This window comes from Achroia grisella, unplaced genomic scaffold, assembly GCF_030625045.1.
Source record: "Achroia grisella isolate CSIRO2021 unplaced genomic scaffold, CSIRO_AGI_Agris_v1 utg157, whole genome shotgun sequence".
NCBI lineage: Eukaryota > Metazoa > Arthropoda > Insecta > Lepidoptera > Pyralidae > Achroia > Achroia grisella.
The window spans coordinates 2,073,784-2,093,165 of record NW_026712653.1 but is presented as its reverse complement, the minus strand read 5'-3'; the positions used below and the strand labels follow the sequence as shown (position 1 = coordinate 2,093,165).

The following is a 19,382-nucleotide window of genomic DNA, read 5'->3' as shown; positions in this document are numbered from 1 at the left end:
ATACAAAAATATTAAATTTTATTAATGTGAATAACTGATATGTCACATAAGTAGGTACTTACAACAACAATACTGAACACAACACCAGTTAAATGCGTATTATAACATCTATAAAATTGTAATTCTATAACGAACTCTTTCGCTGTACGTTCAATACAGGTCGCTAGTCTAGTCTCATGCTACGCCGCTCGAGTGTAATACTTAGCTCATAAAATAGCTTTTTAGCCCCTCCGAGCGATGCCCCGTCCAATTCAAACGGAGCTCGAAATTACAACGGTCAGAGTCAAAGGTTCGAAGCCTAGCAGTGTCCTCAGACTAAAGTCGTATCCGTCAGACAGGAGTTGACCTTTAGTCGCTCCATAATTCCTTCTGCAGGTTTGGAGTGCCATCTATACTCGCCCTTATCGTCCAGTGAAGCTGTAAAGGCCAGCTGCGGCCAACAGTATTGGAATAGGTTTAAAAAAAATGCTTTCTAAAGGTTAAAGAATGATCAAGTATCTAGACTATCTAGACTATAGAGACTATCTTCTTTTTATAACGATATATTAATATTTTTACGCTTTTTAATTAGGAGTTTTGGGCTATTACTAAAGAGAAAGTGTAGCACTGCGACGTGCATAGATCTATTGTGTTCGTCTTTTTTTAGAATTCTCTGCCCGTTCAAGGCCCGTTAAAGCTTGAGGATTTTGAAGGATATTCTTAGGAGCGATAGTATATAAATATATGAGAATAACATATGAGCTGTCGAATTAAGAAGAAATATCAATATTGATTCAGAATAATCGAAAATTTTAAAAGTTGGAACTAATTCCTTTAATTATTTTTAATATGGACGAAAATAATTTTCTCTTCCTTTAAGTTATGAATGAAACCTTTTTATGGATGAAAACTTACAAATATTACATACAAAATAATTTTTCACACGTACTCAAATTAATATAATACTCAGTACCTAACTTAAACGTGTGTGACACGATCTTAGTAATATAATAATTAATAAAAAAAAAAAAAACATGTAACTAATAAAATACAATTGAATATAAAAAAGCTAGGCCAATAGAGAGCAATTTTAAAAAGTAAAAATAGTAAATATGCGTGATGACTAATTTCTAAATTAATAGATTTATTATTGCCGACAATTTTGCTTACAACTAATGTTTAACAAAGTTTTGGACTATAAATTTTTAATTAAAAATTTAGATATAATGAACATATCATATTAGGATTAACTTGTATAAACTTAATGACTAATTTTATATAAAACTAGATAAATATAAAAGAAAACAAATATAAAACATTCATTATTTACTTACCATCTTTTTAAAATCTGCACATATTGCATTCCTAGAATTTTTAAAACACAAAGTTCGCATTCATTGTTTATTTTATGCAATATCTTAGGTAACTAGGGTTGCCTACTCTCTCGGACCGTCCGGGAGACTCTGGTAATAATGGTTAACCTTCCGACCAGCCAGAACGCAATAATTTCTACGGTTTTTCTATTTTAATAAACCCCCCCCCCCCTTAAAAAAAATCTTAAATATAAATTTCTCCCGGGTTGATCCTTTCGAAAGTTGCCAACCCTGGTCGCAACCATAGGGAACATATTATATTTCAAATCATCCTAAAACAAGATTAGCAAAACATATCTGATACGCTTTTATATCCTCCAACATGTTCAAAATATATCCAAATATCATCAAATATTTGAAACCGCATTTGGTAACTAGTGACAAATAAATTTGATCTCTATTCAGTCGGCTAAAGCTCGTCTTTCGTCCGTTTCCGTTTCAGCGCCATGTCGTCATGCTGGAACCATGTGGCGTACACCCTGAGAGGTTCTGGCGACGAGTGGCGATGGAATGAGACGGGACGGTCGCGAGCGATCACCTCAAGCGAGTAATCTTGTGGTCGCGCCTGCAACAATATAGCTTTTTAAAATTGACTTTTTTACCGTTACCTGCAGAAACGACTTTTTATAAAGTCTACCACTTTGTGAATAGATAAATGACGTATTGTGTTGATAATGAAGTCGCCACTATCTGAATCATATGCCCTGAAAGTATTAAAGTGTATACTAAGTTAAAATCAAAAAGATTCATTCATTTCAGAAATCTATCATTTAAGAACGTCACCATTTACACCCTACGCATTGATATATTACATTTTTAGAAATAGAAATAATCTTTATTCAAATAAATTTTAATATAAGCATTTTTTTTTCCATCTTGCAGATGGCACTCCTAACTCGCAGAAGGACAGGAGCGGCTGAAGGTCAACTCGTGACTGACTGAAACGACTTTAGTCAGAGTGCACTGCTAGGTTCTAATGTCAGCTCAGGCCGTCGTAATATCGATCACCGTCCAAATGGGGGATCGATTGGAAAGGGTAATAATTGCGTCTGATCTGAGCTTGATGCGTGCGTGCGTGTTTGCGTGTGGGCTTGCCTGCGTGCTTACGTGCGTGCGTGTTTAGTCTGTAAGTGTGTCTGGATGCGACTGTGCGTTGGCTCTGAGCGTGTATACCTGGTGGAACAGCGGCGAGTGCACCAGCGTGATGTTGAGGCGGTGCGCGGCACACGCGCCCAGCGTCATGTCGTCGGGAGCGGAGCGGCCGCCACAAGCACAGCTCGCCACCAGCTGCGCACCGCGGACACTTAGCACCGTCCCGCCACCGCCAGTTATGTAGTCGTAACCTACCCACACACCGTTAACCTTGTTACATGTTGTCATCATCAACTGTGTACAGGAATCCTTACATTGGGGCCGCTGGCTGGCACGACAATTCGTATTTTTAAATATTTATACGAATACTAAAAATATGAATACTAGCTGTCCCGTCAAACGTTGTTATGCCATATAAATTAATAAAGCTATAAAAAAATAGGGGTTGATGATAGAAGGGTGAAAATTTAGGATTGTATGTAATTTTGTATGTTGTATCATAAAAATATAGAAAATAAAAATTTTGTCTAAAAAATTTTAAAAAAAATTTAGGGGTGGAATTCCCCTAACATTTAGGGGGTTGAAAAATAGATGTTGGCTGATACTCAGACCTACTAAATACGCTCACAAAATTTCATGAGAATCGGTCAAGCCGTTTCGAAGGAGTATGGGAACGAAAACTGTGACACGAGAATTTTATATATAAAATTTTCATTGTTGCTATGGTTTTGTTATTCTCATTCCTCTTGCCTTCTGCTACCATACATAGTTTGTTACGAAATATATTTTATAATATACTGTTATACATTCATATTGCACCTTCATCGTTGGCTGCACCGACCGCAGCGCACTACACACAGTTCCACACAATCTGCTTCATTTTTTATGACATCACCATTGTGACATTTTATATATTGTATAATCGATACTATTAATATATAATTATCATTGTGCATAGGACATTGACTTTAAATTATGACATTATAGATTATTTAATTTTAATATATTAAAAAAATTGCATGCCGATAAATTGAGGCAATTCAAGAGTTGCCAATAACATACGTACCTACTACGTAACTTGGACGTATTACCTAATATCTAACTGTATAACACGCAAATAAAATTTCATTTCATCCTTACCCCATTTATTTGGGGTCGCCGTTTTATGTTTTTCTCTTCCATTCATACCTGTTCGCAGTCATCTCGTTATTTACTCCTTTTCTTAACATATCATCTTTCACACAGTCCGTCCATCTCTTTATCCGCCTTGTTACATATTACAACCCTAAAACTACGTGTGTAGAGGGGATTTTAATTTGGACCAATAATCTCAATAGCAATGTACCATGTCAGATTGACTTGATCATCGAGAGGTGTGACTACTTCAAACGTATAGATTGGACCATGTCAAATAAATAAACAATGAATATACAACCCTGGACAATGACCTCTAGTCCCACGTGATCATCGAGATAACTGATATCAATACATAGTATTTGTAAATACAAACATGACTCACTCAATCTTATCATCCGAACCCGCGACCTAAACCGCCAGCGTTTGAAATTAGAAACGTTATTTATATACGCAGGCGGGTGCCCATTTACCATATCATCCATAAAAAAAAATCACTGTAAAGTTTCAACAATGTCCGGTTGACTTGATCATGAGAGGTAAACTACTTCATACAAATGCAAACCGATACCGTATATAGATTGGACGTAGAAATAGGTCCTTGAAATGTAATCGTCTGCAACGGGTGAATAAATAAATAAATAAACAATGAATATACAACCCTGGACAATACATACAGCACCATCTAGTCCCACGGTAAGCAGAGCTTGTATTATGGGTACTAGACAACTGATATTAATACATAGATATCTTCTTTTGTAAATACAAACATAATCTACATAGAAAACACCCAGACCGATACAATCATACTCATGAATATAAATGTTTGTACCGTGTGAGGAACCGAACCCGCGACCAACAAAAGCGGTGTCCTAAACCGCTAGACCACCGTTTGAAATTAGAAACAGACACTTCAATTTTATTTATTTACTACCAGTGGCCGCGGTTTCACCCGCGTAATTTATAGCCCATAGGTTATTCTAAAGTATAAGCTATATCACTGTAAAGTTTCAACAAAATCCGTTCAGTAGTTTTTGCGTGAAAGAGTAACAAACATCCATTCATACTCACAAACTTTCACGTTTATAATATTATAATGTAATAAACACTGAAGAAACTTATCCTAAATTTAGTAATGACATATTGTAATTTAAATATTGTAATGGATGAAAACTGTGATTGGTACAGTTTATGCTGTAAATAATATAAATGACGTAGTGGAGTAACTTGAAACAGTCATGCTCGCTATAAAGTTCAAACTTGTGGCGGCGTGGTGGCATCATCAGGGTCGATGTGCTCCCTCTAATATGGTCGTGCAATGATGGCTGGCTCATCCATCATACTCGTGAACGGGTGCTGCTTGTGGGGACTGGTCTGTTCAGGTTGCGAACACTGTTTAGATTTTTTGATTTTTTTTATATAGCATATGCTGGTGGTCACTCTATTCTCCCAAATTAGAATTTAAATGAAATAGTATTATTGTAAATATGTACAACATTAAAAAAAAATACGAGCTGAGTTTCTTGTCAGTTCTTCTCATCTCGAAATCATTCCGAACTGACGGTAGATTTGACATATCATAAGAGTCTGTAATAGATGAAGAAATACATGAATAAAGATATTTTGAATTTGAATTTGAATTTGAATAACATATAGATACAATTAATAACTCACCTTTACCATCGGACTCCTTTTTCCCGTAGCCGTAACCATACCGTTCCCCTAATATAGTGACGTCACTACCGCCCCGGTAGCAACTTAGAACCTCGCACAGTCTCTGAACACTGAAAATATTTGAAATCATACACACAAGGTCCCAGTGGTTTCTGCCTATCTGTGTATTTACGTGGCAATATGCGACGGTCTCTGTGGTCTAACGATTTAGACACCGTCTTACTTCTGATGGTTCGGAGGATAATGCGAGTTCAATTCCTCGCACAGTACATGTAATTTTGTAAAAAAAATCGCCCGCAACGGACCACAGACAAAGTCTCGTACTCTAATATCAGTGGTATTTAATAAACTATATATAGACAACTTTAATCGTGGATCACACAGAACCATCTCTTTCATCCCAAACTTTACTACCAGTAAAAATTTTATATTTTGTTTATTCTAGGCGATTAAATATAATTGAACATATATAACACATGCCATTAACATCTATTTCTATAAATACAAATATTGAAATGTTTGCACCGTGCGAGGAATCGAACCCGCGACTATCTGAAGTAAAGCGGTGTGATAAACCGCTAGACCACCGAGCCCGTGAATAAACAAAGATTGCTACAAAAGAGACAGCAAGATACACATTTTTGTAGTCAGAATATAGAAGCAATACTTACCCCAGTATGGTATCATCATCAGCGAGGAATATCCATTTTATGTGGGGCATATCTCGAACTTTATTGACCACGTATTTCAAAATGGAGACAGTCTTTAAACAGTGTCCTGTTTTGGAGTTTGGCACGCCCGTGTCTATGGCGGGGAGGGATGGATCTGCACACAAGAGTCATAAATAATAATTACCTTGGATAATTCACACAGCGCCATCTAGTCATAAGCTTAGCAGGGCTCATATTATGGGTACTTAATGATGTGCAAGTAATTAGTCGTCCTCGGTCGCTTAGCGGTGTGCTTTACCTCCGATGTTCCCGGGTTCAATCTCTTTGACTTTACCCGTACCTAGACTTCGAGATCTTACACCGACATGGTATGTAGAGCTTCGTATGACGACGTACTTCCAAATGCAATTACAATAACCATCCACAGGAGGTCGGGCAGAAAAATATATTTTTATGTGGACTAATGATCTCATTTTGTTTCTAGCAATGTAAATATGTCCATAATATATGGTCGAAAAGTTCTCCACGACAGGTTTTTATTTTAGGAAAATTAAGAAACCATCGTGATAAATTATTTAGGTGAATTTGTCATTAATGGGTTAATGCTTTTTAAATAAACTGACCTGACCTCATGCTCATATTATCACCCTCCACTGGTGCCCCGTCAGCGTAAACCGTTAGCGCAGGCGGGTGCACCATTTCATTATCATATACAAAAAAAAAACATCCACAGGAAGGGAAGGGAATTGTTAGTAATATGGACTGATGACCCCAATGCTACCAATATCAAGCTAACAAGGCACGTTAGGTTGGCCTTCTCGTCGTTCCCTCTGGAAACCAACGTGATAAAATCCTAGCGAATTTCTCACGATGGGCTAACTGACCTGACCTGCTCATCATCATCATCATCCACTGGAGCACCTTTCCACTATCATACATTAAAAAAATTGCCCACCACATAAGCGTATTTCTTTTTTATACTTGATAATGGATTGATGTACCCCCCTGCGCGAAAAGTTTAAGCTGGCGGGGCACCAGTGGAGGATGATAAAATGAGCATGAAGTCAGATATCAGGAAGCCCATACAACCTAATTTGGTACATTGCTTGCAATGGTGTTAGCCAAAATTTTTAACAATCCCCAGCCCCCCCCCCCCCCCCCCACATAATTGTATTGTATAATACAAGTGGATCTGCCCTAAACACCACTTTAACGAGAGACAAACCCCAAAACCAAGTGTAAACGAAAATATAAAAGTAATTATCATACCCGGTTTATCGCTGAAGAACAACAGATTGGTCACATGTTTTCCCCAAGTTTTCTTCACCACCTTCGCTCTGGTGGAGTGGAAGCCACTCCAAGTCTTTACAGCGAAGAATATCGATTCCTCAGATATGGCACTGCCCTGCCGAGAACGCGAATTTTAGTCCACAAGAAACCTTACAGTACACAATCTGTACATATAAATAAAATTGGAGTTGGCATAAGAAATTTAGAAGGACTAAGGAGGGGCATGACATGAAAAAAGGTTGGGAAACACTGGTCTAGAGTCTCTGAACTAGGTCGGAACCTGTCCTACAGATAATATAGTCTGCACAATGTGGACATATCAATTGTTGTATTTAGAATAGAATATAACTTTATTGTTGTGTGGGGTACATTCATTTGGAGTTAATATTGTATTTTTTATACTATGACGTCGGCAAATAAGAATACGGCCCGTCTGATGGTTAATGGTTACCGTAGTGCATGTGCGCTTTGCCGATCCTTAAGAAACCTTAATATACTACCCTAATAGTTAATACCCTTCTTGATAAACCCCAAGTATGATAAGTATCAACAGGTAATTGCTATGTGAGTCTCAAAGACGTGCGAGGATGTGATCGTTGCAACCAATTATAAAACACCAAAATTGTTAATTGACTTGTAATTATATAATTTGTATATAATCAGCACTGTAACGAGATGTGAAGAACAGAAATAAAAGACAATCATACCCTTGAGAATCTAGAGTAGCCAGACCAGCAAAATGAGACCCACTTTACCACAAGACCACTTTTTTCTGTGTTGGCAATATTTTATACTTATTCTATTTAAAAATAATGTAATTATATAATCGAGCTACGCTTATCCTAGCTACGCTTGTTACATAGTTATACATAATTACTTACACATATATCGAACTGGCGAGGATACGTGGCACAGTTATCACCAGACACCACACAGAAGCTGAGCTCTGGCGTGAGGAGAGGTCCAGGGTTGTCTGCACCACCGTACACCAGTTGCGCGAGCTCAAACGCTGGATCTATTGAGAAATCTGCTTCCAATTTACGTGCGCCACCTTCAACTTGTTTGAGGAATCTAGAGACGAACATAGATAATACTTATTTTAAATCTTTCCCGTTTAGTACACATTATTAATATAGGTAACGGGGGGGAAAGGTGATTGTTACTGATGTGGACTCATGACCCCATTACTAGCGATGTACCATCGTGGTAAATTCCTATGAATATGTCATGATGGGTTAACTAACCTGAGCTTATGCTCAACTTATCATCATCCACTGGAGCCCCGCCTGCGTACTGTCAGCGCGGGTACCATTCCATTATCATCCATAAAAAAAATATACAGGTAACGGGTTATATTATAACAAATATAATTGTATGGTATTATATATGGTATATATGGTAATTACCTTTCTCGACGTTTCGATTAAATTGCAAAAACAGTGGTCAATAGCTACCAGGCTTTATCTATACATCTATACATATAAATAAAATTGGAGTCTGTAATATTGAAATAACTATTTTTTACTACATGCATATGGATATATATACGGTACATATGCCAAAATAACATTTTTTATAATTTTTGTCTGTCTGTCTGTCGGTCTGTTTGTTCCGGCTAATCTCTGAAATGGCTGGACCGATTTTGCCGGGACTTTTTTGGCAGGTAGCTGATATAATATGGAGTAACTTAGGCTACTTTTATTTTGAAAAAACTTTTATTTTAGAAAAAAAATATAAACATACAAACCCGTTCAACTATATTAAGAACATAAATAATTATAGAAGCTTTTGCTACTTATAAGGAAACTAATTAACGTAAATAATTAATTTTCTAAAACCGTTTCCGTGCCATTGATTTTTACTGATAAATACAATGCTAATGCCAAAGAAATACTTTGTTTTTTATATCATTTACCCTTGTCTCGGAAAAAGTACCTGTATCTCTTTCAAAATTTATTTAATTTTAATATAATTTTACTCCCATACATCGAGTTAAACTGAAACTAACCTAACTTCAAGAGCGTATAGGTGATCTTAGTACATGTATTATGTCTATCTCCTGTGATCGAACATGTATTACACCAAAGCCATTTGCATGCAGTTTTCAGCGATATCTTGCTAGGTCTAACACCAAATATAGGCCCCATTTTACCACACGGAAACTTTTTTTTTTCGGACTACTCTAATACTGTTGGCCGCAGCTGGCCTTTACAGCTTCACCGGACGATAGGGGGCGAGTGCAGATGGCACTCCAAACCCGCGGAAGGACTTATGGAGCGGCTGAAGGCCAGCTCCTGCCTGACGGATACGACTTTAGTCTGAGGGTACCACTAGAGAAACCTCAAATAGGTTCGAACCTCGGCTCAGGCCGTCGTAATTTCGATCTCCGTTTGAATTGATGGGGGATCGATCGGAGGGGCCAAAACATATACCGTGCGAAGCAAGGATGAATCGTATATAATCTATACAAATAAATAAAATTGAAGTGTTTGTTTGTAATGTCAAATAAACAGCTTTCATTAAACGCATATAACAGTACTCGCAACGAAATAAATAATTTTAAATATTTTATCTGTCTGATTGTCTGTTTGTTTGTTCTTGCTAATCTTGAAACGCCTGGGCCGATTTTGACGGATCTTTCACCCGCAAATAGCTATAAGGAGTAACTTGGCGATTTTAATGTTAAAAATAATATTTATATTAATAAAAATTAAAATATAATTTCCACACGGATGGACAGGAACCGGAAGTCGATTAGAGCTTCATAAATTTATACAACCACGACAAATCGAACTAAACTTGCATGAACCACAAATTAAAACTATAACTCACGAAGCTATGAGCTGCATCCTCATGGCGAAACCGCTTGCGAAATTCGGGTACACGAACCCACCCTCCTCCTCTAGGTCCTCGTAGAAAGTGAAGTGATGAATTATGGTTGGTTCTTCATCACTCAACGGGTAACCAACCCACATTACATCCTAAAAAAATTTTTTTTTTGTAGAAAGTGCAATTCTGTACCTTCAGTGTTGTAATAATGCGAACACCTTTAAATGACCTTATTTTTAAGACCCTCACATTTCTTATTATTTGTATTTTGCTATTTTTAAAATCTTAATAATATTATAAACGCGAAAGTTTCATGCAAAAACTACTGTACGGATTTTGATGAAACTTTACAGTAATATAGGTTATGCATCAGCTTTGCCTTTTCCCACCAAGCCAAATGAGACAAACTACTGGCCGAAAGGAGATGTGTACTGCCGCTACCGTGACAGATTGCCATAGTGATTGTGGTGAGCACAAAGTTTATATTAATACTTAATTTTAGATTTTATCATTTTCTATGTTAGCCCTCAATGCATATATAGTTAGGTAAGGTATGTGAGCCAATATAGTTATAAAAATAATATTAAGTTGCCTGAAATAAATAAATCTTATAAATACAGTGGACCCCCGGTAGTCCGACAATCATTTTGCAGGGCAGTGTCGGACTATCGAATTTGTCGGATTATAGAGTACTGCCTAAGACCCCTTACAGTCCGAATTTTTTTTACAAAAGAGTACCTTGTAATCCAACAAATTATAGATCCAATGATGATTCTTTATATTATATACATATACAGTGGACTCCCGGTTATCCGACAAACGTTTTGCAGGGCAGAGTCGGACCATCGTATTTGTCGGATTATATTATAGAGTGCTGCTTAAGGGTCCTCTGCTTATAGTCCGGAATTTTTTACAAAAGAATATCTTGTAATCCGACAAATTACAGATCCAGTGATAAGATTCTATGTTATATATGTATGTATGTATATGCACTCTGAAGTATATTGTCAAAGTAATATTCAATAACAAATAATAGACAATGTCGGATTACAAGGGGGGCCGGATTAGACAGGGGCCGGATTACCGCGGGTCCACTGTATTATAAATGCGAAAGTGTTTATTAGTCTAATGTTATTACTATTTCACGCATAAACTACTGAACGGATTTTGTTGAAACTTTACTGTAAAATAGCTTAAGCATCAGAATAACACATAGGCTATATTTTTTATTGAAAATTATATATAGAAATTGGTACAGCTGGTAAATAAATATATGGCAGTGATTACTTTGGGTACAGATTATAAATACCTCCTGTTTGTCAGCGGCGTGCAGCGCCTGCAACAGATTGCGACACCTGACGGCCGTGTGCGGCTCCATGAATAATACCCATCGTACGTCAGTGTCCTTATACCTGGATATTAATGGCCTCAGCAGCGGTATTATGGTCCATGCACCCGGCACGGGAAAGTCTTCGTGGGTTATATGGATATTTGGTTGATGCTGCCGACAAATTTTTGTTTCTAACAACTCTGCCTTTATGCGTACGCTCTTTCACGTGAGAATCTGCTTTCAGGCGGGAAAGAATGGGTATGTAAATGTAGACAAAGAGAACGAGTAAGATCGCGCCCGCTGGCAGTAAGCACATTCCCGCTTTCTTCAAATGCTTTAGCGCCTTTGTTATAATATTTAATAAATTTTACAAAATGGAGGACTTACTGAATACAAAACGTGAGTGATTTAGCGCCTTTTTATAATATTTAATTAATATAGTTAAATGGAGGACTTGATAACTACAAACCAAAGACAACAATACACTTGACTACAGATCAAAGAAATACAGTGTCTTTGATCTGTAGTCAAGTGTATTGTTAATTTATAAATATTAAGCGCGAGTTTGAAAATAAAATCTTTGAAATGCAAAAATTTTTTAAGTGAAACGACTTGAAACGCGTTATCACGCGCGAAAGAGTGATCACAAAAAATAGTAAAATGCAATTATATACGATTGCGCGCGCTGGCTTTCCCGCGCTAAATCGCGTGCGCTCCTGAAAGTGCGTGAAAGAATATATATTTTACACACGTGACCTAATAACGTAATTTTTGCTGAGAATATCCCCAATTTTAATTTATGAATGTGGTTAAAACATGATATTTATTAAGACTTTAAAGAAATACAAAAAAATTAAACCATGTACATTTTTATATATGGATATTGAAAGAAATAGAATACTAAAATACAAAATTATATTGCGTGTATATTACAAAAAAATATTACATTTTAAAAGAAGTAAAATATAAATTGCATTTGCTGCTACCAGGTTTGCATGGGCAGGAAGAGAAATATGAGCGGTTGTCGTACGACGGCAAGGGGCCTCTTAAACCTACCCGGTCACAAGTCCGGGGAACTCGGACTTTCCTTCTATGCCATACGTTGGACCCGGTACATGCACGGTGAATCCATGGAATTCTATGAAGATCGTCTCTACTAAGTTATATGTACATACCTTATCTATCTCTAAAATTTGGCTTTCGATGTCTTGTTTGAGCCGCCCGGCGACGCTTGCGTGGTACGGCTCACTTTGACTTACTATTACAAATACTACATTTCTCGAATCTGAAACAATAGAAATAGAAATAATCTTTATTCAAATAAACTTAATATAAGTTCTTGATGAGGTGTCGCTACTTAATTTATTTGTCTCCTATTCTCTAGGTAGTAAGTATACAAGTGAAATAATTGTTAGTTAATAATTGTTATATATATATAAAATATATATAACAATTAGTAACTAAAATAACAATATATATAGTATATAACTAAAATATATAAAAGAATTGTTAGCTACATTAGTTAGTTTATTTCATAGTGTGCTACGTGGTTTATTAGTAACGTGTACACTCGACGCGAAGTTGTAAAGACTGTCTTTAAACTGAACTTAAATCTAAGTTATGTTAAACACTCGGCACCCTTCCATTTATGTACATCTTAAATGTACACAAATGGAAGGGTGGCGACTGTTGACAGAAATATTACAAGTGTAGTCACACTAACAATCCCCTTCTCTTCTCTCTGTTAGAGCGATCCAATTCGCCCTATATATCGGTAATTTCCGCCATCACTACGTCAATCCCGAACTAACAATATCCGGTAAATCGAATACAGTTAATCGTTTACCTGTGCGTATAACTGCGGAACCCGTTGATTGATGAAGACAGACAGACAGCTCGTATTATAGACCGTGAAGCTATTAGTCATCGTTTGACGGTAATATAGCGGACATACGATATCCGTGACATTTGATAATGTATTAGTATTACGTTTCATAACATATACTTGGATATCGCAAATACATACTATTTGTGATATTTCCCTACGGCTGAACCTCTGCAGCCGCTCATATATAATATCACACAAACTATTATTCAAGTTCAATTTAAAAGATCGTTCGAATTACGGCGACTAATTACATTATTTCCATAAGCTAAGCTAATATACTATAGTACCACTATAGTACCACTATATACCACTATATACAATATATACTATAGTACCACTGGTACTATAGTATATTCTCCCTAATTTAATTCAAATATGAATCTGTATTTTTGAAATCTTGTACAAACTCTTTTGATAAGAATAAGAGCTAAGTTTCTTGTCAGTTCTTAACTCGAAAGCACTTCGAACTGACGGTAGATTAGACATATCATAACAGTCTGTAATAAACCTACATGAATAAAGATATTTGATTATTTTTGATAAGGCAGGCGTCATTATTGTAATTTGAATTCGTTCTAAATTCGAAAAATAATAGAGCTATTGAAAAACAATCGACTATAATTCTAATTAGGCAAAATATAATTGATAGAATCTATAATTTTTAGCTTTTATTCTTTATAAAATAAAGTCTAGTATTGTTTAAATTCAAAAAGTCACGTTAATCAAATAATATTATAAACCATTCAGAGATTAAATTAATTTAATTTAAAAATTTAAATCTAATTAAACACAAAAGATAAATAAAATAAAAATTATGGGAACTTGTTAAGTCTATATCCAGAGACCATTTTCTAAATATAAATTACCACTATTAAAGTATATGAAAGTCCTTCACAATTTTATGTATTTTTCTAACACAAACATATTTCTATTGCTCCACCTATAGTTAACACATATGTAGATGCCGCAAGACATTCTATCAACTAAATGTACATTTGCACTCCAAGCTTTATCGCTACGTAAATAATTAACCTTTTCAATTCACAGAAACTGCACTCATTCATAGACGACTAAAAAGACTTAAAACCTAAAATGTAATGAAAAAAAAAACAAAATTAACTCTATGAATAATTCATTAGCCGATAAACGCTAACGTCTCAACTGAACCTGACAGGCGGGAGATTATAGCGTCGAAGTTCTAAAACGACGTGCATGTAGCGTGATATAATGATTATGAGATGTGATAGACACGTTCATTAATGTGTCGCTTTTAATCGAGCGAGCGAAATTGAGAGACGTTCTTCTGTCTTTATTAATTTAGCAAACGAGACAGCAAAGCTTTCTCAAAGCTAAGTGATGCATTTTTGTTTCATTTTGTTTATTTTCACGTCTTCTAATTAGATAGTAAACAATATGACGCCCAGCTGATGTTCATTTCACTGCATTTTTTTACCTATGAACCAAATGAGTTTATTAGTGTATTTTTATACAGAATGTAAGACTCTATCTAATGGATATAACTTTCAGTAGTGAGTACTGGCTGTTAAACATTCTCTCTATATATTATATACTAACTGATTCACGCAACTTTGTCTGCCTCACACTTTTCCCGTTATGGTAACAATTTTCGTATCGTAATATTATTTAGTCTATAGCCTTGTTCGATAAATGGACTATCCAACATTAAAAGAATTGTCATAATCGGATATGTTCGTGGTTATAACATCCACGAACAAAATTTAATTATTGTATAGAAGACACTTCTTAAGTGATAGAACTCATTTAAGTAAATATTAGTATAGAACTTAGAATTTGATATTCTAAAATAGAATAGAAAATTCTATTAATTTATTCAAATAAAATTAATTTAATCAGTTTTGAATAGTTATAGTTATCATTCCTTTAATCTACCCCTCATTCGGAAAGCTGTCTCATCACAAGAAGAATGAGCATGAAAGTTGCGTGTTGCTCTTTTAAATAATCCTGTAACTACATTTTTAAGTCCAAACGTGTGAATACAAACTACCAACTAGCACTAATTTATTAGGGTCAGATATTAAATACACAATAAGATTAAATCAATCGTAGTGATTAAAGCAGGCCAGTCCCTACAAGCAGCAGTCGTTCACGAGTATGACGTATGAACCAGCCATTACTGCACTTAACACTTTCTTTATGGATGATAATGGAATAGTGCATCCGCCTGCGATAATGGTTTACGCTGGTGGGGCACTAGTGGAGGATATAATGAGGTCAGGTCAGCCCATCGTGACAAATTCACCAAGAATTTATCACGATGATTTCCAGGGGGACCTCGTGGAGGTCAACCTGACATGGTACATTGTTAGCAATAAGAATATCAGTTCACATTACTAATAATTCCCTTTCCCCAATCGACCATACTTTAGGGAGCCCAATGACCCGTGGAAGTAAGACAGTAACTGTGGTCATTTATAGATTGCGGTAAAGTACTATTCTATATTAGGATTACAAAGTTCGATTCAAGTTTATGTACGAACGGAGACATATACAAACTAGTGTCGCGTCTTTACTTTGCCTGCGTGGTGAAAACTTTGTAAGTTTTCCATACTGTCATAATATATAATCTGTATCACTCAGGAATAATGTATCTTTCAAACAGAGAGAGAATTGTTTAAATTTGTCAAAAAAAGTAATTACCTAATTTATGATATTCGATTTCCGTGACTTTGTCCGTGTGAAATTAAACTTTATTTTTTTTAAATAAAAGTTGCCTAAAGAACTAAAAATTATTTTGTTCGTCTTAATTTATTCGTTCCATTAGGTACTGATAGGTTCAAACGAATACATTTACATCCTGCATCATCCCTTATTTTAACCATGGGGATAAAATAAGGGATGTAAATTTATCAAAATCCTATTTAAGCGAATGTCTTCATCATAGTAATTCCAATCTTTAATTTAGGTTCAATCAGTCGAAAATCTAGAAAGATTTATACAAACTTTCATCCCCTTTTTATCGCCTTAGAGGTGGAATTTATCAAAATCCTTTCTTAGGGGATGCCTACGTCATAGTAGCTTTATGCATGCAAAATCTCAGTCCGATCGGACTAAAATGTACAAAGTTTCATACAAACTTTCATCCCGTATTTTATCCCCTTGGGGATAGAATTAATCAAAATCCTTAGTGGATGCCTATGTCATAATATCTACCTGCATGCCAAATTTCAGCCCGATCCGTCCAGTGATTTGGGTTGATAGATCACATGTCAGTCAGTAACCTACATCTAGACCCAAGTAAAGCTAGCTAAAGCTTGTGTTATGAGTACTAGACAACGAATACAAATACATACATATTATACATAGAAAACACACAGACCGATACAAACAATCATACAAACAAGCGGGTTCGATTGCTTTGACTTTGTATTCGTGAACAAATGTTTGTGCGACGAGGAATTGAACCCGCGACCATCGAAAGTAAGGCGGTACGCTAGACCACCGAGGCCGTCAAATGGTTCCTAAATATTTAACGTAACCTAAGGACGCCTGAAAATCCAGTAGTGCCACTTGCGCGTCAACGACTATTAAAAATCAATAGAGCCTTCATGAAAACCCCATATTGGTAGCCTGGAAGAAACCCAAGAGATAGTTAATAAAAATAACTTAGGGCCTATACAGCGCCATCTAGTCCCAAGCTAAGCAAAGATTTTGTTATGGGTATTAGACAACTTATAGAAATACATACATACATTTCTTTTGTAAATACATACAAAGCACATATACCTAGACTGATACAAAGAATCATACTCATGAATACAAATATTTGTACCGTGCGAGGAATCGAACCCGCGACCATCTAAGATGAGGCGGTGTGCTTAACCGCTAAACCACCGGGGCCGTCACACAATCTGAGTACCATTAATTTGCAGTATATAAATACAAAGGAACAGTATCTGAGGAGATTACTATCTGGATGCTCACAAAATGCCGCTCACCTCACCATCAGTGACACGTAAATTTTTCATAGATACGGCGCCGCCCGGGGCGGAATAAATCCGCGAGTGTAGCGCGCCGCCCCGGAATCGAACTCCGCTATGAATAATGCAAACTCACGATCACCTGAGGTGCGACACATTAAAATCGCATTGAAGCACTTTATAACGTCCCCGGAGAAGACATATTGCTCGAGTAAAGCGCATTTTCAATGAATAAACGTACACGCAAATCAACTTAAAGACGGCCTCCGTGGTCCAGCGGTTTAGCACACTGCTTTACATCCGTAGGTCGCGGGCTCGATGCTTCGCACGGTACAAACATTTGTATTCACGAGTACGATCGGCCTGGGTGTATTGTATGTATTTTTTTATGACAATGAATTGGTACACCTGCTATCGCTAACGGTTTACGCTGGCGGGGCACCAGTGGAGGTACAATGCTAGCAATGGGATTACTAGTTCCATTACTAACAATCCCTACTATAATCTACGACCTGTCCTCAGATCTATAAAATATATACCAGAAATTTTATAAAAATCAGTCAAGCCAATTCGGAGGAGATCAATAAGAAATGTAGTGACACGAGATGGTTATATATTTAATATAGTCATTACGACCTCGGTGGTTTAGCGGTCAAGCACACCGCTTTACTACCGATGGTCGTGGGTTCGATTCCTCGCACGGCACAAACATTTGTATACATGAGTATGATTGTTTGTATCGGTCTGGGTATTTTCTATGTATAATATGTATGTATTTACAAAAAAAATATATCTATGTATATGTATCAGTTATCTAGTACCCATAACACAAGCTCTAGCTAGCTTAACTTGGGTCTAGATGGCTCTGTGTCAATTGTCCTGAGATTATTATTATTATTATTTATAATATATAAGATATGTATAAAATTAATTCGTATAATTACGACTATAGAGAACTCTTATCTTATCTTTACTGTCTCTATCAACTCAAAGGTAGTCTGGAAGAAATTGCTTAGCGATAAGACCGCCTTTTGTTAATGTCTATTTATTACAATAAAGAGTATAAATAAAATAATTAAATAAACCAATGAAGCAATGGTAATGGGCTAGTTTATTACTTAAAATCCCTAACAGTTAATTTCAATCCAAATTACAATTCAAAGACAATATCAGCATGCTTCATAAATCCGGCTGGAAATTGCTTTCGTGTTTTTAATAAAATGAGATTTGTTCAAAACTGGCGTACAAGAGTCGTTAGTCCAAGGATCAGATGGTAGCTAAGTGTATTTAATGAAAATTACTTACCGACTTACTTTAGTATATTTTCATTAAAAGTTAAATACGAGTATATAAATAAATTTTAGTAAAGTAATGATATGAACGTATATTATTCTAGCTGACCCCCCAAAAGTTATTATGCCACATAAATTAAAATCACTATTAAAAAATTCCTCCGATTTTTATAAAATTTTATATGTATATTCAGTAGATCTGAGAATCGGTTACTATCTATTTTTCATAGGTACACCTAAGTGATAAGGGCTGTCCACCCCAAATATTTATTTTTTATTTTTTGGACAACAATCTTATTTCTTATTTTTTTATAATGTGCATTAAAAATATATACAACCCTAAATTTTCACCCTGTTATCACCAACCCATGTTTTATATATATACATACATATTTATATATAATAGGTACAATAAATTTAAATTTAACATACGTAATTATGATATTTCAGGTCCTGTGCCTACATTGCCATGAGCTTGCTTTCAGAGCGTCAGGGGAAAACAATTGGAAAAACTTAACCAAACCCTATATGCATGAGCTTTAATTTTTGTGATACTTCAATAAATAAATAACTAATATAAAAGCATAGATAAATAAAACGCTGTTTTAAACTGGAACGAATAGAAAAATCCAACAGGAATTGGGAATTTTATTTAACTAAAGTGCAACACCGGCCACTAGCCACTTGTGGAATTTCGATATTGGCGTTCCGGGTTGGAAATTTTCGTAATCAGAAAATTCCAGACCGCTTCGGGTAAATGTTTTAATTGTTTACGGTGCAAGCGAAGCAAGTTTTGCAATAGTTATTTTGCGATGCCGTAAATTCATCTAATTTATTCTTATCGCTACTAATATTAGAAATGCGAAAGTAA

At 35.8% G+C, this 19,382-nt stretch overlaps 1 protein-coding gene across 1 annotated transcript in view; it reads right to left on the bottom strand.

The window, feature by feature from the left end:
• Nucleotides 1–1,057: 1,057 nt before the first annotated feature.
• The window catches only part of LOC131841002 (beta-1,3-glucosyltransferase-like), a 41,375-nt gene continuing 23,050 nt past the window's right edge, over nt 1,058–19,382 (bottom strand). The window contains exons 3-11 of the mRNA XM_059189232.1: nt 12,548–12,657; nt 11,352–11,543; nt 10,046–10,194; nt 8,095–8,284; nt 7,193–7,328; nt 5,924–6,077; nt 5,253–5,362; nt 2,526–2,695; nt 1,058–1,917 (exon numbers count right to left, since the gene is read on the bottom strand). Of these exons, the coding sequence (XP_059045215.1) occupies nt 1,762–1,917; nt 2,526–2,695; nt 5,253–5,362; nt 5,924–6,077; nt 7,193–7,328; nt 8,095–8,284; nt 10,046–10,194; nt 11,352–11,543; nt 12,548–12,657 (1,367 nt within the window). The 3' untranslated portion in view covers nt 1,058–1,761. The remainder of the gene's footprint in view (nt 1,918–2,525; nt 2,696–5,252; nt 5,363–5,923; nt 6,078–7,192; nt 7,329–8,094; nt 8,285–10,045; nt 10,195–11,351; nt 11,544–12,547; nt 12,658–19,382) is intronic.